The following is a 24,198-nucleotide window of genomic DNA, read 5'->3' as shown; positions in this document are numbered from 1 at the left end:
GTTAATAACTTCTGACCAATTTAATCTGAATTTTCAGACTTTTTTTTTAACAGTGACAAGTTTTGTCTGTCTGTCTGTGTGTTTGTGTGTGTGTGTGTGTGTGTGTGTGTACACTTCTCCTGAACGGCTCGGCCGATCTGGCTGAGATTTTGCAGGCTTAATAGGTATGTTCTTGGCTCGGCACACGCGAAATTTCACTATCCTAGCTCAATTGGTTCAGTTTTTATAGCCGAAAAACACCTAAAAAACGGCGAAAAATCGAGTTTTCTGCAGGTAGACCACCTCTGTCTTGCAGAAAGGGGGGCCTGGGGGGCGGAGCCCCCCAGCCTCGACAACTAAGTTAAAAAGCGACAAGGGTCAAGATCGTGTTGTCTGCAGATGAAGCAACTCTATCTAGAATTAAGGGGGGTCCGGGGGGCCAGCATGCAACAAGTAACCGACGATGGACAAGCCAATGCCTGGCGAAGGCAGGCTAGCGCCGCAGGCCAAGGTAGGTACGCCAGGCGCGGATTGGAGGAACAGGCCGCGAGACATCGCGAAGCCTGTTACGACAAGACGCGGTCTGGCGTAAACCTTGTTTTTAATAACTTAAGAATATTTTGTAAAAATTTCAGATAATTTTGTAATTTTGATGATTATTTTATGTTAAATGAGAATATTAATAAAGAATCATTTGGTTCAAGCGTGCAGGGATACAGTGAGCCACTGCCGAGCAAACTTCACAATTTTTTAATTGGAAAAAATAAGTTTTTTTTCTCCATTTTTTACCATTTTAAGGTAAACAATTTAAGAAAGTTGATAGATATTTGAAAAAAATCTCTCTGTTACATTGTCACATGGACCACAAAGAACTACTCCAAGAAGTATGGTAAGTATAAAACAAAACTGTATGCGTGGCTAGTTGACGGAGTAGAAACAAATTTCTTTGACACTTGTAAGAGTTGCGTGACCAGAAAAGGCGCATCACTGTTCGGGCCGACATTACATCTCCGCCTGATGTACAGAGTAGGAAGTACGCTGTTCGTCCTTGCGAGATGCACGTCCCATACAAGTGACCCAGTACACCCTTCGTTCCAGGGGCATGCCATGTAATGATTATTCATCCCTGCAGCGGACAGGGATCGCGCGCGGCGTGGTGAGGGCCAGCAGAGGCCGGAGTGGGGGTACGTCCCCCGACCTCCCCGCGCCCCGCCATCAGCGCCGGCCAATGAGGGGCTAGCGTGAGCTAGCGCGGACGACCGTTCAAATAAACCGCCCCGGTTAGGTTGGCAGCATTTTGGTGTTATTAAGTTGGCTCCTCTTTCCGACTGTCTTGTGTCTTGTCTTTGCGCGCGCTCTGAGCGTTTCTGTCTTTGTTTCTGTGTTATACTTCGCTCGAACTATGTTGTTTCCTTGTGCTGACAAGAACAATGGATGGAAGAGAAACAAATTTGAAGCACGGGTGCTCTCTTCAACTGGGAATAAATAGGTAAGTTTTGTTTGTACTTGGTAATACATATTTCAACGGTGCCCGGGTGCCGCGGCCCGTAACCTAACAAGGTCGGCACCCAAAACCCAACATTATTGCCGAAATTCTGTAGTTGTAAACTCACGGTGTTTCCCGGCCCTTTTCGTGTTCGGCACTCGCATAACAAGGGTTATCTACATAGCCCGCAAGTTTCGCTGATGATAATTGGAAGTTCTGTAATACTTTGCTACCAGTTCTGAGGTTATGGACTCAAATGTACATACAGCCTACAAAGTCCCTTTTTCTTTCTTTGAACCGTTCATTGCACGCGAGAAGACACCAATGCTATCCATCCAAAATTTGTATACATTGTCCATTTCATCAGTTGTTTATCTTTTATTTCACATGTTTCAGAGGGACCATGAAGAGACGGCAGAGAAACTTTGCCTTCATGATGATTCCGAGCCGAACATCTTTTCAAAATGAATCGGCATCAGAAACAGAACTTAATAATATGATTCTTCTAGTCTCTTAGTTGTTCTCAAAGTCTGCAACTCAATTTAATGTAGGTAAACATCATGTCATAGCTACTTGGTTGGTTTATATATTTGTTGTTAGTTTTATTTTATTTTGTTTGTTCCAGAGAAGCAATCAAGATGTGGGATGAAACTTGGACTACGATTGAAATTCTGAACTCCAGATTTGACTTTTTAGTTGCTCGTCACAGCTACTTCACACTATATTTGTTTCGTTTTGTACTCTGATAGTGTCCAAAAGTCTGAAACTTGAGTACATCTTCTTTTGTGGGCCACGTTGACATGTAAGTTAACTCTACTCTTATTTTACCATAACTGAGTTAGCTTGTGTATTTGTTGTTAATTTTATTTTTATTTTTCTTGTTCCAGACAGCAATTATGATGTGGGATGAAATTTGGACTACGATAGAGGTTTCGGACCCACAATATGACTTTTTAGTTGCTCGTCCCAACTACTGCACCCTAGATTTGTTTTGTTTTGTGCTCAGACAGAGTCCAAGAGACAACAACTTTAGTACATCTTCTTTTGTGGGCCATTTTAACATGATGTAAGTACACTTTACTCTCATATTATCATAACCTACTTAGCTTGTGTATTTGTTGTTAATTCTTATTTTTTTTTGTTCCAGACAAGCGATTAAGATGTGGGAAGAAACTTGGACTACGTTTGATTTTGGTTCAGTTCTGAGTTGATTTTGGCACCTACTGAACATTGTGTGTGATATTTAACTTAAAACACTGTTGAGTATGCTTTTCTATTTTAGCTTGAATCAGTGATTAATTTGTTGTATTTGTAAAACTTAAATTTAACATGAAGCTAAAATCCAAGAATTTGTGTCACAGCTGTTAGGTAATAATGAGTGTATGTCACATCACCTCATATTTAAATAAAAGCATTTTTAAAAAAAAATCAAACGTTTGAACCATTTCCCTTTTTTCTGCGCAACCGAAAGGAACATTTCTTGTACATCGGAGAGGAACGGTACGTGCAACCGAGACGAACGCACATCATACTTCTGGCAAGTACAGTCCAGGCAGGGATGTCCCGGACAGGGAGCGGGAGTGGGGGGCGGTCCGCGCCGGCTGAGAGTGGTGGGGGGCCTGCCGCGGTCGGGACATCGAGGAACAGACTCCTGATCCATGCTACTCGGATGGCACACCATCGTCCACTTGCCCTGGACGATGGTGTGCCATCTGGGCTAGAATGGGGTTCGGACATTTATGTAGGGTCGGCCCGAACAGTGCATACATCAGTCCATGTTAGATGTACCACTCACTTAGGGGTTTATAACAAAGACCTTTAGTACATGCTGTCGGTAATAGAAGAATATTTTACATTAAAATAACAAGTCGATTAAATTTATCATTTTAATCAATTTTGGTGCAAATTTTCACCCACACCTCACCTTAAGGCTGGTTAGCCACTGTGGCGTGTTGGGAGACGTGCCCTGCATACAGTGCTGAAGCGTAGTGACGCGCGGGCCAAAATCAGGCTTCCAAATGGCTTTTAATCATCCTGGCGCCAACAGTGTTGGCTACCGAATTTGGTCAAGACCGGAACACGGGAAGTCCTCGGACGGACGGACGGACGCACGCACGGCAGGGATCACACTATATGCCCGTCCCTCCGTCAATTTTTTTACAAAAAATAAACGGGACGGGCCAAAAAAATGATTGCTTGGTACGGGGGACGCCACGACGCTGTTTTGAGCGAAATTCGAACATGCTCGAAATCCACCCCAGCGGGGGGTGGGTTGGTTCAAATTGAATTCCGCTCCGCTTGCATCGTTAGAAAGAGGAGACTCATTTGACCCCGTAAACTAAAACTTTGGACTCTGCGATAAGGTAAAGTTGGTCTTTACGGCACGTTTTCATCGTTTTTTTTTCACCCTTGCGCACTTACGGGTGGTTGCCGTCCGTTAGGGGAGGTGCACGGGCCACGCGCTTCGCAGGCCTCGAGATGAGTGGTGGGAGCACCCGTGTACAAAATTTCAGCTTCCCAGCTCAAAAGACTTAGAAAATATTACGATGACTAAAAGCATTCCGCTAATTTTTGTCGGGAGTGTAGAATGCACTACTCGCCATGCTCCTTGGAGCTGGTTTTGGCGAATGTATTGAGTACGTGCGTGCATTGGCTCATGTCTCTTACATTCCGGCTCTTTTAGCACACACAGCTCCTTGCATGTCTTTTTTACAGACCCAGTTACGTGATCAAGACCATAAAGCATGCGCGGGACTTCATCTCAGACTCCCTTCTCCATGGTTTAAAATGTATATTTCATTCTAGTCCAAATTTTCTAACAGCAGCCTCACTGAGAATCCAAACGCTATGAGTATCGCGTCAATTGGTGCAATGCAAAAGCATTGCACATGAAGTGCAATGCCTCCCATTTCCCATGCATTAGCATAGGGCCTTTTCGGGAAGCATTGCACCAAAGGTGCAATATGGCTGTGGCATTGCACGTATGGTGCGATATCACAGCGCATTGCACCATACGTGCTATACTCATAGCGTTTGGAATCTCAGTGCTGTTTCTTTTCTTCTCATGTTATGAACTTTATGGAGAGGTCATTTAGTCGTCGTTGCGCTTGCAGCCAGATTTGTTGGTGAGAGGCTTGGGGCATCGGACACGCTCGAATTTGACGGCAGGGTTGTCGGCATTCTTGAACCAGTCGAAGCGGAATTGGCAACCCTTGACCAGATCCTTAGGCAGGCCACTGCACTTGGACCTGAACAGAACAAATTCGAGTCAGTTTTAGCCTTATGAGCCGGTCGTGACGAAGGTCAACGCAATTTTTCTCAAAGCAACCAAACTGCGCGAACGCACTGATAATCCAAACGCTATGAGTGTAGCGTCAATTGGTGCAATGCAAAAGCATTGCACATGAAGTGCAATGCCTCCCAATTCCCCTGCATTAGCATAGGGCATTTTCGTGACGCATTGCACGTAAGGTGCAATATGACTAAGGCATTGCACGTATGGTGCGATATCTCAGTGCATTGCACCATACGTGCTATTCATAGCGCTTGGAATCTCCGTGCACCATTCCCAGCACATTCCTGGGGAACTATGCATAGGTGCACACAACTGTGACGGTCCGTCACCAAAGCCATCATTCCTAAAACCGGTGTTTATAGACAGCGGGAAAGCAACTTTGAACCTTTACATTAAATTTAAATATTCGCTAATTTCGTTTGTGTCCATCCCAGTTGGGGTTAAAATGATTGTAATTTCCGTCATAAGCACCATTAGAAACATGAAACCATATCATGTAATGCTAAATATTCAAATTATAATTTAAAGTCGCCATAATTTCATACAATTTGGTCAGATTTCTTCAAAATTCAAGAAATTTAACTGAAGCACAAAGAAATTCTGAAAGTGTCAGTGAAGCTCGTGCCGAAAATCATGGGAGTTCGACTAACATCACGGTAAAAACGGTACCTGTTTTTCTCAGGAACCCTACGGTAGAGACATAAGCAATTTCCAGGGAGTTCCTGGGAAAACCAGGAACCGGTTTTACCGTGATTCATTTAAGTTCATCCGAAGTTAAAATATTACTGCACTGAAAGTGCACGAAACACTAACCATGTATTTTTATCTTTTTATTTTTCGTGACAAATTTCGTAATATACGGATATCGCCTTACCTCTTGTCGACGCCGCCGTTCTGCGCTCCCCAGTTCACTGCTGGGGTCGTAGGCCATTGCTTGGGGCAGCCGGCAGTGAAGATTCCAAAGCCACTCCCGGGGATCTGCAGGTCGAACTGGTTGCTGCAGGACGAATATTCAACGTAAGGGCACAGTGCTCATCGAATTAAGGGTGTGTGTGCAGAAAACTGCAATTATCTTCGGCAACGGAAGTTCCAAGGTGAAAATCTGAAACCATGAATAACAAACCCCAGAGCCGTATGGGGTCTGGACTTAGTCCGCCCACTTAATGAAAAACTCAAAAGTCCTCATTCGGGACAAATTTGTCCCTTTATAAGTTTCGGCAATTTCTCGACATCAAAACAGCATGCGTTAAAGGGTCAAGAGTTCAGACTTTGGGCGGGACAGCCGGTTAGCGCGACTCCAGACAAATTCCAAGGGCCCGCCTTGTTTTTGGGGTGCACTTCCAAGGGGACGCCTTGGTTGGTCTCTGCCGTTTCAAGAAACCGCCTTGTTTGTCCGCAAAAGCTCGAGTTACGTCGTCGACCACGTCATGAGGTCCCCGATGACGTCCCCCTGGGGTTCACCATTACGACCCCCATGTTTCTCCGTGCCGTTGAGGCTGCCGGGTCTCACAGTGGCCAACGCCGAAAACCGTTTTCTTCCACGTCCAGTACTTTCGGAGATACGAGGACGTACCACGAGGCCGCCGTCCAGGCGGAGGAGGAAGTGGTGATTTTTTCGAGGCCAAAGTAGCTCTGGCCAAGAGCCTACTTGGTGTCCGGGACTTTTGACTTCGGAATCGGGTTAAGGGGGTGCCGGCCCACCTCAAAACCAAATTTGGTCAAGTTCCGGCCAGCCGTTTGTCCAGGATGGCGACAAACATCATCCAATCAGCAATATAGGTCCAAAAATCCAGCTGTTTGACGCCATCCTGGACAAACGGCTAGCCGGAACTTGACCAAATTTGGTTTCAAGGTGGGCCGGCACCTCCCTAACCCGATTCCGAAGTCAAAAGTCCCGGACACCAAGTAGGCTCATGGCCAGAGCTACTTTGGCCTCGAAAAAATCACCACTTCCTCCTCCGCCTGGACGGCGGCCTCGTGGTGCGGCCTCGTGGTACGTCCTCGTATCTCCGAAAGTACTGGACGTAGAAGAAAACGGTTTTCGGCGTTGGTCACTGTGAGACCCGGCAGCCTCAACAGCACGGAGAAACATGGGGGTCGTCATGGTGAACCCCAGGGGGACGTCATCGGGGACCTCATGACGTGGCCGACGACGTAACTCGAGCTTTTGCGGACAAACAAGGCGGTTCCTTGAATCGGCAGAGACCAACCAAGGCGTCCCCTTGGAAGTGCACCCCAAAAACAAGGCGGGCCCTTGGAATTTGTCTGGAGTCCAAGAAAACAAGGGACTGGCCTTGGAAAACAAGGGAGCCTCCTTGGAATGGGAGCACACTTCCAAGGAACTTCCTTGAAGTGTTCCATCTTTCCTTGTTTTTCAAAAACCGTCCTTGTTTTTCAAGGAGTCGCGCTAACCGTGCCCGCACTGTTAAAAACACACTGGAAAAAAGAAGGCGAAATGGTATGACCCTCTGTTATCAAACGTAATCAGTACGCTTGAAATCAAGCGAAAAAGGATCATCCACCAACCCTCCCAATTCCCTCCTGGGCCGTGCAGTCATAATACTTACACTGCAAATCCAAGTGTAGGACAGGTCGACACTTTAAAGAGTAGACCAGTTTGTCCTACGCTTGCAAGTGTCGACCAGTTGTGTCCTACGCTTCGAAGTGTCGACCACACTGTGTCCGATGCCTGCATGTGTAGGACCAGGGGGTGGCAACAGCCTAGTGCGCGCGTGAAGCTATGCGCGCCGCTCGGGCCGGCAAGGACCGGCCGGGCGGCTGGGCCGCGCGGCCGAACCAAATTAAACAGAACTTTGTCAAAACTGCATCAAACTGAGTAAACGAGGTCATTTTTAGATTCTACGCAAAATTTCCTAACCGTGAGTGACAATGGAATGGACTTTTGGATATGTGAAACAGTTCTAAAATCGATTTGAAAACCAAATTTACGGCACCAGACAGCCGACTTGAAGTTTCCCTTTCACTAAAAAAGCTATTTCCGTTCGTTTTAGGTCCATACATACAGCAAGCCGGTTGTTGGCCACTATTTTCCGGGTTGCGTGGTACACTTGGAACGCCAATACGACTTCTGTAGCAGAAATGCCGATCCAAAAACTAATTTCCATTTTTGGTCCAAAATTGTATTTTGCAACTTTGGAGGTTAAAAACACAGTTTGAAATAGGTTTCTCAGCATTGTCAACCTCACTAAGCAACCCAGAATTCAATTCTCTATCGCCCTGCTGTGTTGGATTTGCGAAAGGAGGTCAAACTTCTAATTGAAACGAAAAGGCCCGAAGCGCTGCAAAACCGCCAAAACTGTTCAAGTATTTTGTGGAGCTTAATGTGTGAAAACTATTTCTCAGATTGTAGGCCAGTCAATTCTACAGCTCCATTACAAGTTTCATCGCAATCGGAGACCAAGAGTGAAGGCGGCAGAATATATTTTAAAGTTAGCTGCAAAAATCTGCCGCAGCGATTTCTCATACTTGCGCCCGCTCGACCAATCAACCAAACTGATGGGATTTACAATTATTATAGCTGTCTTCACTCTTGGTCTCCGATTGCGATGAAACTTGTAATGGAGCTGTAGAATTGACTGGCCTACAAGGTGGTGTGGTTGGATTTACAATCTGAGAAATAGTTTTCACACATTAAGCTCCACAAAATACTTGAACAGTTTTGGCGGTTTTGCAGCGCTTCGGGCCTTTTCGTTTCAATTAGAAGTTTGACCTCCTTTCGCAAATCCAACACAGCAGGGCGATAGAGAATTGAATTCTGGGTTGCTTAGTGAGGTTGACAATGCTGAGAAACCTATTTCAAACTGTGTTTTTAACCTCCAAAGTTGCAAGATACAATTTTGGACCAAAAATGGAAATTAGTTTTTGGATCGGCATTTCTGCTACAGAAGTCGTATTGGCGTTCCAAGTGTACCACGCAACCCGGAAAATAGTGGCCAACAACCGGCTCGCTGTATGTATGGACCTTAAACGAACGGAAATAGCTTTTTTAGTGAAAGGGAAACTTCAAGTCGGCTGTCTGGTGCCGTAAATTTGGTTTTCAAATTGATTTTAGAACTGTTTCACATATCCAAAAGTCCATTCCATTGTCACTCACGGATAGGAAATTTTGCGTAGAATCTAAAAATGACCTCGTTTACTCAGTTTGATGCAGCTTTGACAAAGTTCTGTTTAATTTGGTTCGGCCGCGCGGCCCAGCCGCCCGGCCGCTCCTTGCCGGCCCGAGCGGCGCGCATAGCTTCACGCGCGCACTAGGCTGTTGCCACCCCCTGGTAGGACACTGTTTGTCCTACGGCAAATTACACTGAGTTTCCCATTGTGACCCCACACTTCAGCCGTCGGACATTCTGTGGTCGACACTTGCAGGTGTCGGACAGTGTGTGGTCGACACTTCAAAGCGTCGGACACTACTGGTCGACACTTGCAAGCGTAGGACAAACTGGTCTACGCTTTAAAGTGTCGACCTGTCCTACACTTGGATTTGCAGTGTAACTCGTTCTCAGAACTTTAAGGGGAGGTTCTGGTGAAAATGCTATTTTCTCCTAAATAGGTCCCACTGTGAAAATTTGTTCAAAATTTGATGTCTTACCAAAGTAGTAATTAAAATTTTTCAATGGAGAGGCACATTCTGTGCGCTGAACCCAGTCGCAGATCCGTTTTCTCCTTTTAAGGCTATAACTTTAAAAATCTTCTTGCGCATACTATTTTGTCGTAAAAGGTTGGCCTTGACAGTTTTCACTTCTTCGATTTAACTCAAAACGTAAATTACATTTTTATTCGCAAGCTTTCTAACCAAGCATTTCACTATTATTGACCAAAGATGTACAAAATAGACAAATTTTAGAGACTTTTCAGCTTAAAAAGCTTACAATTAATAATGTTATGGAAATTTTGAGCTATGCATTCCGGCATCTTTTGAAAATGAATCAAAGAAGTGAAAAATGTCAAGGTCAACCTTTTACGACAAAATAGTATGCGCAAGAAGATTTTTAAAGACACAGCCAAAATAGGCTCAAAAAGACTCTTCGACTGGGTTCAGAGACTGGCATGTGCCTTCAAAGGTCAAATTTAAGTCTCCTCAAAGAAACATTTCATATTCCGAACAAACTGTGACAGTGGAATCCATTCGGAAAATAGCGAGATTTTCACCAGAACCTCCACTGAGATTCCAAACGCTATGAGTATAGCACGTATGGTGCAATGCGCTGTGATATCGCACCATACGTGCAATGCCACAGCCATATTGCACCTTTGGTGCAATGCTTCCCGAAAAGGCCCTATGCTAATGCATGGGAAATGGGAGGCATTGCACTTCATGTGCAATGCTTTTGCATTGCACCAATTGACGCGATACTCATAGCGTTTGGATTCTCAGTGATCCCCTTACGATACAAACCTACCATGATTCAGAGGCATTTGTTCTTGATATTAATAGGATTTGGGGTTCGCGAGAATGAGGAGAGACTCCGGAGTGTGCTGGGCAAGTGAAGTATTCGGAAACGGGAGAAAAACAAGGCAGAGGCAGAGCCTTGTCCGTGAATAAATGTAGGAATCGGGGAATCGCCCTAGCAGCAGAGAGCGCCCCGGCGCTACCAACAGCGCGGCATCAAAAACCTAACGATATGAACAAACTGGTCACAGGTAAATGAGAACCCTTCACCTTAGGTTACTACCTTCCTTATACTAGTCATTATACTAAGCTTTTTGTTCATGGTAATAAGAAGACAAACCCCAGTAGGATCTTGGGGGTGAAGATTCCTCCCATCTAAATGCTTGGGGGAATTTCTAGTATATGCTTCATATAAGCGAAGCGTCTTCAATCGTTGCATTATGCTTGACTCAAGCTTAGGGTTACGCTTATGCTTTACCAGTGACGTCACCGATTTACTACATTCGGTTTCAAATACACGTGCACGATTTCAGTTTTGGTCGTTTAGACACACAATCTGACACACTGACTTACGAGGCCAAGTCGCTACCGGTGTTGATGACCTGGACGATGAGGTTCTTGTTCGCGACCGCCGTGTTAGTGAAGGTCAGTTTGTAGCAGGCACAGCACATTGAGGTCATGGGTAGGCCTAGGGCATATGGAATTTGGATCAGCTGCAGGTATGCAATAGCTCAATTGCTCCTCTACTAACAAGGTAGGTTTACGCCAGACCGCGTCTTGTCGTAACAGGCTTCGCGATGTCACGCGGCCTGTTCCTCCAATCCGCGCCTGGCGTACCTACCTTGGCTTGCGGCGCTAGCCTGCCTTCGGCAGGCAATGGCATGTCCGTCGTCGGTTACTTCTAACTTCTTGAATGCTGGGGGCCCCCGCCCCCCAGACCCCCCTTCATTCCAAGTCCCTTGTAACTTTTTAACTTGTCCGGGCTGGGAGGCTTCTTCAAGACAGAAGTAATCTGCCTGCAGAAAACTCGATTTTTCGCCGTTTTGTAGATGTTTTTCGGCTATAAACACTGAACCAGTTGAGCTAGGATAGAGAAATTTCGCGTGTGCCGAGCCAAGGACATGCCCAAAAAGTGTGCAAAATCTCACCGAGATCGGCCGAGCCGTTCAGGAGGAGTAGTGCGGACACACACACACAGACAGACAGACAGGAAAAACTTTTCGACCTCAATGGAGTAACAGGCTTCGCTATCGCTCAGCCAACAAAATATGATAAGACTTATTCAACGTCTGACACCTGGAACGCTATTCAGTACAGCAACCAAATAGACGATTCATGATTTGTGACAGAAAACTTTAGCGAGCCCTTTTAGTCATGCCACGATTTCGCTCTGTCGCACCACTGTTGAGTCAAAAAGTTCCCACAGTAATTGCCACACTGAAAATCAAATAGTGATACACTCTCAGACTCGTATTGACTATTTATCTCTTGCCATGAAGGTTTTTGTGCAACCGTAATATGTACTATTTTCTCTTTGGCTATGCACTATTTTGTTCATTGTGTAATGTTTTTAGTCCATTAAACCGGACTTCTTGTCATTTGCAATGTACTATCCAGTTTCTACGTAATCTATTGACAATAATATGCTGAAAACGATCAAAATTGTGCATTAGGGAGAAACTTGCTCAAAAAAACGCTATAAGCAAAAGAGAAAAAAGTTCATATTGTTCTGAGCGTGTACATCTCACTCTCTGACAGGGGAGCCAGAACTGTCTCGTCGAAAAAGGGTGATACTAAAAAGTATAACGGAAGTAAACGTCGCACATAAATGTATCGCCGAAAAGAAGATCGTACACAACCCCATGGGAGCAGCCACGTATCATCCACGTAGAATCCACGTTAGACGGGTGGATTTAGGTAAAAAATCAATTGTGGGTCACGAATCAGTTGTGGGTCATTTTTTTCGACGGTTCACCGCAACCCCGGCGGAGATTGAATCGATTTGAATTTCGCGGTAGACCTTCCTCCAACCTTTCTTTGTCTCCCCAAATAGCGTGTATGTCCGAGCGACGACTGTAACAGCTCCTATCAGGCTTCAAAGGAAGGCCCTTCAAAAAGTCGCGAAAAAAGCGCCCATCCAACGAGCCGAAAAATCGTTTGTTTTTCAAATTGCCGCCGTGAAGCTATTACGAGGTAAAACGGGACGTCCTTGCTTTGCTGATTTAGGTTCATAATAGGTCAGGGAACATAAATTTACCATAGTACAGCCGAAATCATTCGATGCCATGGTGCGCGGGTGATGGCAAAGTAGCGTTCGCCACCATGTCCGACCCATTATTTTTGACGAATTTTGCGGTAGTTTTTCTTATATTTTTTGTTTTTTGCGCCTCTGAATGACTGATGTATCACAGTAAATTCCATTTTTCTGCTCAGTCACATATAGCACTACGATACGAAGGTTGTTAAGCTTAGGCTACAGCCCCGAATGACAACGCTAGCTCTTACTTCCAGTCCGCCATAAGGCTTTTTTTGTTGGGAAGGGGGCATTGCGGGGCTTACATAACGCCCGAAAGGGGACCGCTCTCTAACTGCAGGCTAGGCAACCGAGGCCAGTACGGCCCTGTAGGAGTCAAATCAATCCCTTCAGACTAAATATTCTGACTGAAATAGATTACAAACTGTAGCAATACCTCACGATGACAGGGTGTGGTGTTGGATTGTCTACCACGCCGGCGGCCCTAGAATATGCACTATAAAAGTTTCGTCTCTAGTCCAGGACGTTTAACTCACATCTGTCTCACAGTGAAATAAGCCTGTTTATGTCGGTTTATGTATGTTTCCTCTTTGAGTGAGAAACGTGCCTGCTTGGTTTATTGAGAACCAGGGACCTTTTATTAATAAAAATAAGAAAATATCTTGCAAAAGTGGTCAATTTACAAGCAAAAAGACGAAACGGCCCACAATTGATATGACCCAGAATTGATTCATTGTGCTACAGATCCTGCAGTTTTCACGATTCCGAAAAATAAATTCAAAAGTGAATTCCTCTCGCATTTAAGCAAATCATATCCAAATTTGAGCTTTCTACAATGCTGACCCACAACTGGTTCCAAAAATCAATTGTGCCAAAACAGACTATTTTTAAAACAGCCACAGCTTAGTAAATATGGATGATAGACGGGGCTACTATGCTGCAAAACGTAGTCCAAGGACCATAGTTAAAGGCCGCACATGCACTTTTGTCACCAGGTCAAAATTAAAGGCCTTAATTTGGAATTTTCAAAAATGTGACCCACAATTGATTTTTTACCTTAGGTCGATAGCATTTTCCACGTGACTTTCACGTTGATTTACCATCGATTTATGCGCCTATTGGTCTATAGTAAACCAATGTTGACTCTACGAGGATAGTCAAACGGTTTTGATGGACGCTGTGTCTACGTCGATAATAAGGTGACTTTGTGACGAGTATCCAGAGTGTGGATTGAGCGTCTCAACTTTCCTACACGATCTCGATGTCGATCACACGGATCCAAAGTTACTGAAGCATGGTTGTCTGTCTATGCCGGATTCATCTGAGTAGATTCGGACTTCCACGTGGATTCATCGAAGATGCGAGAACTTTAGATCTCGATTTGTTTTGAAAGCTGCTGACGGAGGGCCTGCTGATATCCTTATCATTCCTTGCCCTCTCGACCTGCAAGTAGGATGCCAATTCTCCTTATCCCAGAGCCATATTACCAAGCGCATCGGCCAACCGAAGTGGACTTGGTGTAGTCTTTGTAGGATATGTCCCGATCTCGGGAGAACTTCCTACCACGAATGCAGGGTTAGGTTAATACATGTTTTCACATCTATTATCGACTCAATGAAATTAAGCTTCACCATACTCAGAATGACCGGTGCGCGCCTCGATGTGACATGGATGATAGGTGAATAAGACGAGTTGCTGAATCCATGTTTCATCCACCTAGTTTGACTTGGACGTTTTTACTTGATTGTCGAGTCGACCATCCACGTCGAACTCACGTAAATTCAACGTTGAGTTCACGTCTTATCCAAGTGGATGGGGTCATTGGGGTAAATGTATCACCGCAAGAGGGTCGTACACGAATATATCATCGAAGGGTGATACTTCGGTGATACTGGGCTAAAAAGACAAGGGTCAGTCTCGCTGTTGTGTACGACCTTTCTCCGGTGATAATTCGTGTAGGACCTTTTTTTCGGTGATACGTTTTGCACCGCCGATGTCTCACCCTTTGAATTTCAGTGCACTCACCATTGACGTTGGCGGCGGCGAAGGCGTAGGCCTGCCCGTTCTTGACGAAGGGCCGCTGGTCGTTGCACACGTACGCGTTGCCGCCGTTGCAGCCGCTCTGCGTGTTGGCGTCGATGGTCTTCTTGCCGTCGGCGGCGCACGACCTTGCTGGGGCCGACACGGCGCCAGTGTTGGCGCTCCACGCGCACGACGTCTTGCAGCAGTCCCAGTAGCGCGTCGTCTTGCCCACGCCGGAGCCGTTGGGGTACTGCGTCATACCAGGAAATTTTTACATAACCACTCAGAAAACCTTCAAACTACTTCAGGCCTAACACAGAAATGTAGCTTGTTAGAACAAAGTATTTTACGACGAAATTACTTCGTGATTTAAAAACTGTTTCTTCGTATGGCAAACTGAATAGTTACTACACTACTAACCTAACTGTCTACTAAGTACACACTTACAAATGCATGCTTGCAAGTGCACACTTACAAACGCATGCTTGGCCAAGTACACACTTATAAATGCATGCTTGGAAGTAAGGAAGTATGGGGCGATTTGTAACGGGTGATTCGTAACAACTGCGTTTATTAATTCAAGTGGAGGGAGCAGAGGAAAATCTGAGTATGGCCCCTCTTTCGCTTCAAGTACAGGGTCCTTCAACAATCGAAGCGGATGTGATCTGTGCTCAAGTATTGTTTTGGAGAGCGTCTGAAATATAGGGTACACCGAAAACAGGAAAATCTTTTATTTTGAGTTCTAGGAAGTTTCTTTCTGAGGCTCCCCAGGTATGAATAGAGTACTCCAAAGAAGCTCTGGCCCGGAAGAAGAAGAACAAAAACGGAAGTAAGAAATTGCAGTTTCTATGAGAAATATACGCTGCCGACCCTCATGCGCAGCGTATATTTCTCATAGATACTGCAATTTCTTACTTCCATTTTTGTTCTTCTTCTTCCGGGCCAGAGCTTCTTTGGAGTACTCTATCACCATCAAAGTACCGCAGGGGCCTTGAAGCGTGACCCCTTTACAATGTAATCACGTGGCATAAGTTGCCTTTACTTTGTCCAGTTATAGTTAGGGACGTATTTCTCGCGTAACAGGCATTTGGGGTGATTCGTAACAGACCCAAACAAAAACAAAAATTTAAGCAGTTTTTGCATTTAAAAGCTTGAATTATTTCTCGAATCATCTGCTGCCTTATTCCAATACATTTACACAGCTCAAAATGCATTTTAAAGCTAGTTATTTTATTCTTCCCTCCAAAATTGAAAAAAGTGAGGTTAGGATTGACATAGCCGATCTGTTCAGGGGGGACCCTGGTGAAACTTTCAAGTAGGCTTTAAAATAATCCCAGAAAGTTGAAACTTTGCTTGATTATTAGGTTCATTATGGTGAGTTCATTAAACAAAATTCAATCCAAAATGTTGAACGGTCTCTGAGAAAAGTGGCTTTTTAGTGTTTTTTAGAGCGTTGGGGAAAAATCTTCCTGCGTCTTTCATTGGAACGGAAAGTCTTGAAAAATTTTTTGGGTTATCCTTAAGATGTATAGAAGAGATTTTAGTCACGGAATTTTCAATTTCATCTTCTGTCCTGAGATATCAATTTTCAAATGTTAACATTGAAAAAAATTGAATTTTTTGCCTTTTTTTGAAACTTTTAGGTGCGTGTTAAAAAAAGTAGGGCTGATATCAAGATTCCGTCACTAAAATTTGTCGATAAGTCATCAATGAATAGAGTCCATGCAAGACGACTCATGTAGGTGTCAACCAGAAACGCAGGAAGGCTTTCTACGACAAAATTTTTTGTCGACTGAGCAAAGCTGTGAAGTTGAGCGCATAAGCCAACGACAACTGATCTCCATGTTATTTCTTTCCAAATGATGAAGGATCTACCCACATAGTTTAAAGGTGTTCAACCTGTTGAATCTGAAACCTTCTTTTAACTATAAACTTTGAAAATACTATTTTTGGCAATTTTGGTCATTTTTTCACCAGGGTCTCCCCTTAATGCTGAGGCGGTCAACGGCAGCTTGTAATGTAGATTTTAAGGCGTCTACACGACATCTGAAGAACAACTGCTGGAGAAGATAACATTCCCGACGATGTTTCATTTAATGTGTAGGATGTTATGAAAAGCCCCATGGCTGTTACAAATCACCCCATGCTGGGGCGATTCGTAACAGCTTGCAAGGGTTTGGAAAGCGTCTTAGATTTCAAAGATTACGGATTCCAGATTGATACAATGGATGGAGCTGTATAGTCTAGATGACGGGCCAGACTGCTCAACTGGCACAAGTTAGGCACCGATGTGCAGAATGTTCTTTATTTTGTATAGAGAATTCCGAAATCTGTTACAAATCGCCCCATACTTCCTTACACACTTACAAACGCATGCTTGACGCCGTATAACTCCATGCGTCAAGCATGCGTTTGTAAGTGTGTACTTACAAGGTGTCCAACAACCATACCAATGTTCATTACACTTTTCAGCTCAAATGTTTAACTAATATCTACCCCTAGATTTACCTCTTTTCAACTTTAAGTTAGTTAAAATTATATGAACCTTGGCAACAAAGAAAGGTTTTTGATTCGTCTTTCGGAGATTTGGCTCGCGTAAATGGATTTTGATTTCCACAAGTTTTGCAAAAGAAGAGAACATTAACTTCACGTTAATTTTAAGTGGCTAGACGTCTTACACGAACACGGGGTGGCACGAGGGGCAGATACAAACCAAGAGTTCAAAAGAAGCGCTATTTTCAGTCCGTACGTCCTATATAATCGTATGGAAGCTAAAGAAGTTCAAATAAGTCAATATTTCAAAATTACCGAAAAATACCAATTTTACCGGGGTCTCCGTAAAATACGGTATTTTACCGTATTATACCGTTCTTTACCGGTAGTATTACCGGCCTTTACATCCATAGACTTTTTAGGTTGGGGAACCGGCTGGCCAAAAAATCTTCCCTTTAGATTTTGCCAGTAGAAAGAAGGGCGCTCTTTCGAATGGCGCGTCGCACGAGGCTCTACGACGTCGCGTTTGGACGCTACAGGCTCTCAAAGATGCTCAATTTCACTATTTTCACTGAAGATTTCAGCATAGGGCCCGTTTGAGGTAGACCATCGGTGATTGCGCTCCTCTTTGGCTTAAATGGTGCCACCCATAGGTCAACCCCCCCCCCCCCCCCCCAAAGAAAAAAAACTTCAGCCATCTCAGGCAATTATTAAAGGAACTGTGAACAATTAAAGTCGGCCATTTTACCACTATGCTTTGGTGGTTTGGGCACAAATACTTTTTTTTCTACTATCTCTATGTGATCAGCACCTCTTGACACGCCTTTTTATCACGGTGCCTCAAGACATTTTTTCCGTGACTGATGATAAATGTTTGCCCTTTAAACTAGTTTAAAGGGCAAACATTTATTTAGAGCTGTCTTGAAACTTCTTGGAAAAAAGGTTACTTTTAACAATAGTAATTTCCCTGTAACTGAGAAGAACAAAATAGAAGATAACTCATAATATACTTTCATTTTACAGATAATGGAAAAAAATGATGTCAAATTGTACCGAGAATGGGAGAAGAGTCATAACAAGAAATTTGTTCTTCATTCAAGGCGGGTCAAGAGGTGCTAATCACAAAGAGATAGTAAAAAAATAAATTCTGTGTCCAAAACCACCAATAGGTTATAAGCCTAGTAGTAAAATTAGCCGAAAACTTCGATTGTTCACAGTTCCTCCAATAATTGCCTGAGATAGCTAAAATAGGATTGGGACTTTTATTTTGGGAAGGATTGCTTTGGGAAAATGTCGTAATTTCTCCTTGCAACCCAAGTGCTACACATCAAGGGACTCGCATAGTTTCCCTCTTCAAGCTCTGAGAGTCTCCTCTCCTCGAAAACATCTCTTACTTTACGAATAATGGCTGGTTCTCACCTGCTTGGATTCAGCTACTGCCAGGCACAGAACGAACACTCCCGCCACGGAGACTGGAAACGATAGGAGGTGTTGGTCAGTACAGTACGTCATGCACTTCGAGGGCATCAGCCTTCTTTCGGATGTGCTGATAATAGCGGTAAGGGAGAGTGGGGTAGTTCCGGACGCTTTTTTTTCTTTTTGGTCTTTGAGCTTGAATATGCTTCTTGGGTCAAATGTTATCACAGGAGAGTATAGTATGGACCTTTACCTTCAAAATGGTATACATGAAAGCCAAATCTCAGCAACGGTTAGGGAGATGTGGGCGCCTAACAAAAGCCCTGCACGTATCCGGAATTGCCCCAGCCTGGGGTAATTCCGGACGACCTATGGGGCAATTCCGGACGACCTTAAAATTTGACACTACTCAAGCTTACTTTCGCTTGTTTTGATGTGAGGCATGCTTTTAGTAGGCGTACAAGGACATTTGCTGCGAACTGAAGTGTTTGATTATTACTCAAAGCATATTATAAGGGATAGTTTCTATCAAAACCCCTAAGTTGACAACAATGTCTTGAGTAAGGCTCTTAAACATTGCTGCAATGCTATTTTTCGTTATTTCTTAAGCCTTCTGAACGGTGGGGATGCATGTCCACAATTTTGAACCCACTACCTTAACATTATGCGGGAAATTGAAGAAAATAACCAGGGATCCTTAACTTATCTCATAAGGGCATCATAACGTTATGATATGAGTTAAAGTTATTACCCCTAATTTCTAACATCCTTTCAAAAGGGTAGGTTCTTTTTTATGTCTCGAATTTGTGTGGATATACTTTTGCAAGTACTTTCATAAGTCCGTACCCTTAACCTTTAGCGAACATTGTCTTATGTTACGTTATGAAAGAAGTGTTAGTTAAATGTTAAGTTAAGTTAAGGATCCCTGAAAATAACCCGTCTTGTCCGGATTTACCCCACAGGTAGTGAAAACCTTGGATGTTCCATTGTAAGAAAACGGCGAGCCATACGAGCACTCCCGAAACGCCAAAGTAAAGTCCAATGACCATTTAATATGAGAAAATTTTAGTCATGGGACTGAACTTGACGGTAAGGTACGATAAGTACATGGAAATAGGAGAGAAAGATGCAGCTTTTGCCTTTTTTTGATGGTACTCAAATTTCATGAAGCGACCACAGCCAAACGGTTTGACCTCCTATCTTGGCGGTTTGGAATTCAGGGATACTTAACTTAACATTTAACTAACACTTCTTTCATAACGTAACATAAGACAATGTTCGCTAAAGGTTAAGGGTACGGACTTATGAAAGTACTTGCAAAAGTATATCCACACAAATTCGAGACATAAAAAAAGAACCTACCCTTTTGAAAGGATGTTAGAAGTTAGGGGTAATAACTTTAACTCATATCATAACGTTATGATGCCCTTATGAGATAAGTTAAGGATCCCTGGTGGAATTATCATTTTTAACTGATTATCTTCCTCTGTTAGACGGGCCTTTGAGTTATCTTCACTCTAACCCAGTGAAAATCGAAGTCTCCGGAATTACCCCGTGTCCGGAATTACCCCACTCTCCCTTATACTAAACTTCAAATCTTCATACCAACACTGATAAAACTGAAGCGTAGCATTACGCTCTACTTTCAAGCATAATCATAATCAGTTAAGGTCCAGATTACCAGCATCTAAATGCATGGAGGAATGCTCGAGAATGCTTCAATTCAAGCGTAACGTCTTCAAGTGTAGCACAATGCTTGACTCACGCACAGTTATGGTTCAGGCATACAGGACATGAGCCCCGTCCCGTTTGAGCCCCGATGGTCTGAGCCCCGACCTGAGCCCCAACCTGAGCCCGGGTTGAGCCCCGACTTAAGCCCCGACCCAAGCCCCAATTTCCAGAGCCCGGATTGAGCCCCGACCTGAGCCCCGTTTGAGCCCCATTTGAGCCCCACTTGAGCCCCATTTGAGCCCCGCGACCTGAAATCACGCATTTTTGCATAATTTATTGCTATGGGGCTCAAGTGGGGCTCAAATGGGGCTCAAACGGGGCTCAGGTCGGGGCTCAATCCGGGCTCTGGAAATTGGGGCTTGGGTCGGGGCTTAAGTCGGGGCTCAACCCGGGCTCAGGTTGGGGCTCAGGTCGGGGTTCAGACCATCGGGGCTCAAACGGGACGGGGCTCATGTCCTGTATGCCATGGTTCAGTTTTACCAGTGAAGGCGCCACTTGGTAGTTGTTCCTAAGATTTGGTTGATTTGCCACGAGGAACAATAAAACTAGGGGTACGGTGTGGGCGCGTAGTGTGGCTGAGCGATGCGAATTCGGACTTTGCTTAACAAGGTAGGTTTACGCCAGACCGCGTCTTGTCGTAACAGGCTTCGCGATGTCTCGCTGCCTGTTCCTCCAATCCGCGCCTGGCGTACCTACCTTGGCCTGCGGCGCTAGCCTGCCTTCGGCAGGCCATGGCTTGCCCATCTTCGTTTACTTCTAAATTGTTGCATGCTGGGGGGCTCCGCCCCGCAGCCCGCAGACCCCCCTTCATTCCAGATAGAGTTGCTTCATCCACAGATAACACGATCTCTACCCTTGTTACTTTTCAACTAGCCGAGGCTGGAGGGCTCTGCCCCCCTGACCCCCCTTTCTTCAAGGCAGAAGGCATTTGCCGGCAGAAAACTCGATTTTTCACCGTTTTTTAGGTGTTTTTCGGCTATAAAAACTGAACCAGTTGAGCTAGGATAGAGAAATTTCGCGTGTGCCGAGCCAAGGACATAACCAAAAAGTGTGCAAAATCTCAGCCAGATCGGCCGAGCCGTTCAGGAGGAGTAGTGCTGACAGACAGACACACAGACAGACAGACAGACAGACAAAACGGGCTTCGCTATCGCTCAGCCAACAAGACGAAATGAGCAACTTATGGGCTTTCACTCTCAGACTCGTATTGACTATTTATCTCTTGCCATAATTTTCTCTTTGGCTATGCACTATTTTGTTCATTGTGTAATGTTTTTAGTCCATTAAACCAGACTTTTCGTCATTTGCAATGTACTTTCCAATTTTTGCGTAATCTATTGACAATTATATCCTGAAAACGATCAAAATTGTGCATTAGGGAGAAAATAGTACATTTTACGTTTGCTCAAAAAACGCTATAAGCAAAAGAAATGTAGGTGCGCGAAATGTAGGTCTGGGGTATGAATGGAAGTCAAGTGGTTTTCGTTATCAGCACACAAAGCTTTAAAAGCTTATTACCCTAATTCAAAACGACGTTTTGAATATTTCAAACGCTCTTAATTGTTACTTAATTGTAAACCTGAGATAACCTCCCGGGGGGGGGGGATTTAGTAGACTTTCGGTGCGAAATTTTGAAACTATTTGTGCGGTAGCTGCTGAGAAACGTGAGTGAGTCACGGACAGACAGCCAGACGCACGACCAGTCAGTTTTTGGTGCGCCCACACGCTCAGACCAACATGGACTTTTTTCTCTTTTGCTTCTAGCGTTTTTTGAACAAACGTAAAATGTACTATTTTCTCCTTAACTATGCACAATTTTGATCGTTTTCAGGACATAATTGTCAATAGATTTACGTAGAAATTGGAAAGTACAGTGCAAATGACAAAAAGTCCGGTTTAATGGACTAAAAACATTACACAATGAACAAAATTGTGCATAGCCAAAGAGAAAATAGTACATATTACGTTTGCACAAAAACCTTTATGGCAAGAGATAAATAGTCAATACGAGCCTGAGAGTGCAATCACGGCATGGGCTTCGCTATCGCTCAGCGAAAAATCTCCCTTGGGATAGAACTTTTCGTGGGTTGATTTCTGAGGCATATTCTTTCCTTGCATCCCCACCCTACTGCTGCAGAGTTAGACACAAGGATGTCCGAACATGGGTTCGTCAACGAGAAGCCCATGAATGGGGACGAGCTCGAGGAGTAAGTTACTTCCGCAGGGGCGGGGCATGTAGTGCAGTTTGCCTACGATCAGTCTTGCGGAGGGGGCTAAAAGGCTGAGAAAACGTTGAAAACTGTTTTATCGCACCAATTAGGGTCAGGGCGGGGAAGAACTGGACAGGGGAAGAACTGGACACCCCATATTTTACTTCAAATACCGTAGGCACAGGAATAACAACTATCAAAAGTTGTTCCGTGGCATCAGCGGTTCATTACACGACAGTTGTCAGGCCAGTTCATACGGCATTTGAAGTAAAATATGGGGTGTCCAGTTCTTCCCCTGTCCAGTTTTCCCCGCCCTGACCCTAGTACAATGCTTAGCATCTCTTGTGTCGCGCAATGTCTAATGCCTTCTCGTGCCTTCCCGTGCATTCAGTGGCTCCAACAGAAATTTCATTTAGGGAGAGCGAATGATCGCTGTGCCCCACCCAGCCCCTTAAAACCACCCCTTTTCCCTTCCATTCTTTCCCCTCTCCCTCTGTACTTTTCTTCCCCTCCTTGTCCTTTCTCTTTTCCCCTTCCCTCACCCACCACCGCAACCACCCACCCCAAATCAGGGCTTTTTCAGGACGTACGTATCGCACGGAAGCTGCCATGCGGCTGGCATCGCACGCATGGTGCGATGACTCAACGCATTGCACCATATAAACCACTCCAGCTGTGACACTGAAAACCCACCTAACATTGTGAACTTGATGGCCAACATGCTGTCGATCTCGGACGGCCGGTGCTAGACAACTGAAAAAAGACCTTGAACGAATTCCTTATATGTGTTCGAAACGTGGGTGAGTGACGTGCCGTCAGCACGAAGCATGACGCCGTGGCAATGATATGCAACGCGTTTCCACGAAACCGTGACGGAAACAACGACTGCCAACATGACAAGGTAGGTTCACGCCAGACCGCCGTCTTGTAACAGGCTTCGCGATGTCTAGCTCCCTGTTCCTCCAATCCGCGCCTGGCGTACCTACCTTGGCCTGCGACGCTAGCCTGCCCTCGGCAGGCAACGACTCGTCCATCGTCGGTTACCTTTAACTTGTTGCGTGCCGGGGGGCGAGCCCCCCACACCCCCTTTATTTGGGATAGAGTTGCTTTACAGATAACTCGATCTTGACCCTTGCAACTATTTGACTTATCCAGCCTGGGACCCCCCTTTATTCAAGACAGAAGCGATCTGCCTGCAGAAAACTCGATTTTTCGCCCCTTTTTAGGTGTTTTTAGGCTTTAAAAACTAAAAATCATTTGAGCTAGGATTGTGAAATTTCGCGTGTGCCGAGCCTAGGACATACCCAAAAAGTGTGCAAAATCTCACTGAGATCGGCCGAGCCGTTCAGGAGGAGTAGTGCGGACACACACACGCACGCACACACGCACGCACGCACGCAGACAGGAAAAACTTTTCAACCCCACCTGAACGGGCTTCGCTATCGCTCAGCCAATAATCGTAACTGCCAGTGCTGATCCAAGACAATCCTAACTGTCAGTGTGAATTTCGAGGGGGAAACAACTTGAAATAAGGTGTACATTTTTTCGGAAATAAGTTGAAATAAATTTGAAATGAGTGAAATAAGTTGAAATAAGTTTGAAATAAGTGAAATAAGTTGAAATAAGTGAAATAACTTGAAATAAGTTGAAATAACTTGAAATAAGTTGAAATAAGTTTGAAATGAGTGAAATAAGTGTGAAATAATTCGGAAATCCCCGTTATTTCGACTGCCCCGAGCACCAGGGGCCGCGTTGGGAGGGGGGGGGTGAACGGTGGCATACGGAACCGTGAACAGCAATGGGAACGTGGATGTGAATGTGTCAAGAAGCGAGGGTGGGGGCACGTGTGGATGGTGGGTGACGTGTGACGTTGTATGACTTAACCACAACCTCTCACTGGGCTAG

The 24,198-nt window shown here is 44.7% G+C and overlaps 1 protein-coding gene and 2 long non-coding RNA genes across 3 annotated transcripts; 2 read left to right on the top strand and 1 right to left on the bottom strand.

Moving 5' to 3' along the window:
• The first annotated feature begins 1,222 nt into the window (after positions 1-1,222).
• Positions 1,223-2,415, top strand: LOC117642459. Its single transcript, XR_004587570.1, has 4 exons — positions 1,223-1,468; positions 1,862-2,012; positions 2,091-2,267; positions 2,353-2,415. It is a non-coding gene; the product is annotated as an uncharacterized LOC117642459 (long non-coding RNA).
• An 11-nt stretch (positions 2,416-2,426) lies between these two features.
• LOC117642460 lies at positions 2,427-2,891 on the top strand. The gene is made up of 2 exons (XR_004587571.1): positions 2,427-2,531; positions 2,613-2,891. It is a non-coding gene; the product is annotated as an uncharacterized LOC117642460 (long non-coding RNA).
• Positions 2,892-4,239: 1,348 nt separating this feature from the next.
• On the bottom strand, positions 4,240-23,114 carry LOC117642458 (endoglucanase-5-like). The gene is made up of 6 exons (XM_034380697.1): positions 22,987-23,114; positions 18,356-18,408; positions 14,447-14,693; positions 10,741-10,855; positions 5,635-5,757; positions 4,240-4,713 (listed from the first exon to the last, which is right to left on the bottom strand). The coding sequence occupies exons 1-6, from the start codon at positions 23,012-23,014 to the stop codon at positions 4,557-4,559; spliced, it is 723 nt and encodes a 240-aa protein (XP_034236588.1). The 5' UTR covers positions 23,015-23,114; the 3' UTR covers positions 4,240-4,556.
• Positions 23,115-24,198: the final 1,084 nt, after the last annotated feature.

The sequence above is a fragment of the Thrips palmi genome, unplaced genomic scaffold (genome assembly GCF_012932325.1).
Source record: "Thrips palmi isolate BJ-2018 unplaced genomic scaffold, TpBJ-2018v1 HiC_scaffold_16, whole genome shotgun sequence".
NCBI lineage: Eukaryota > Metazoa > Arthropoda > Insecta > Thysanoptera > Thripidae > Thrips > Thrips palmi.
This window is presented reverse-complemented; position numbering and strand designations above follow the sequence as displayed.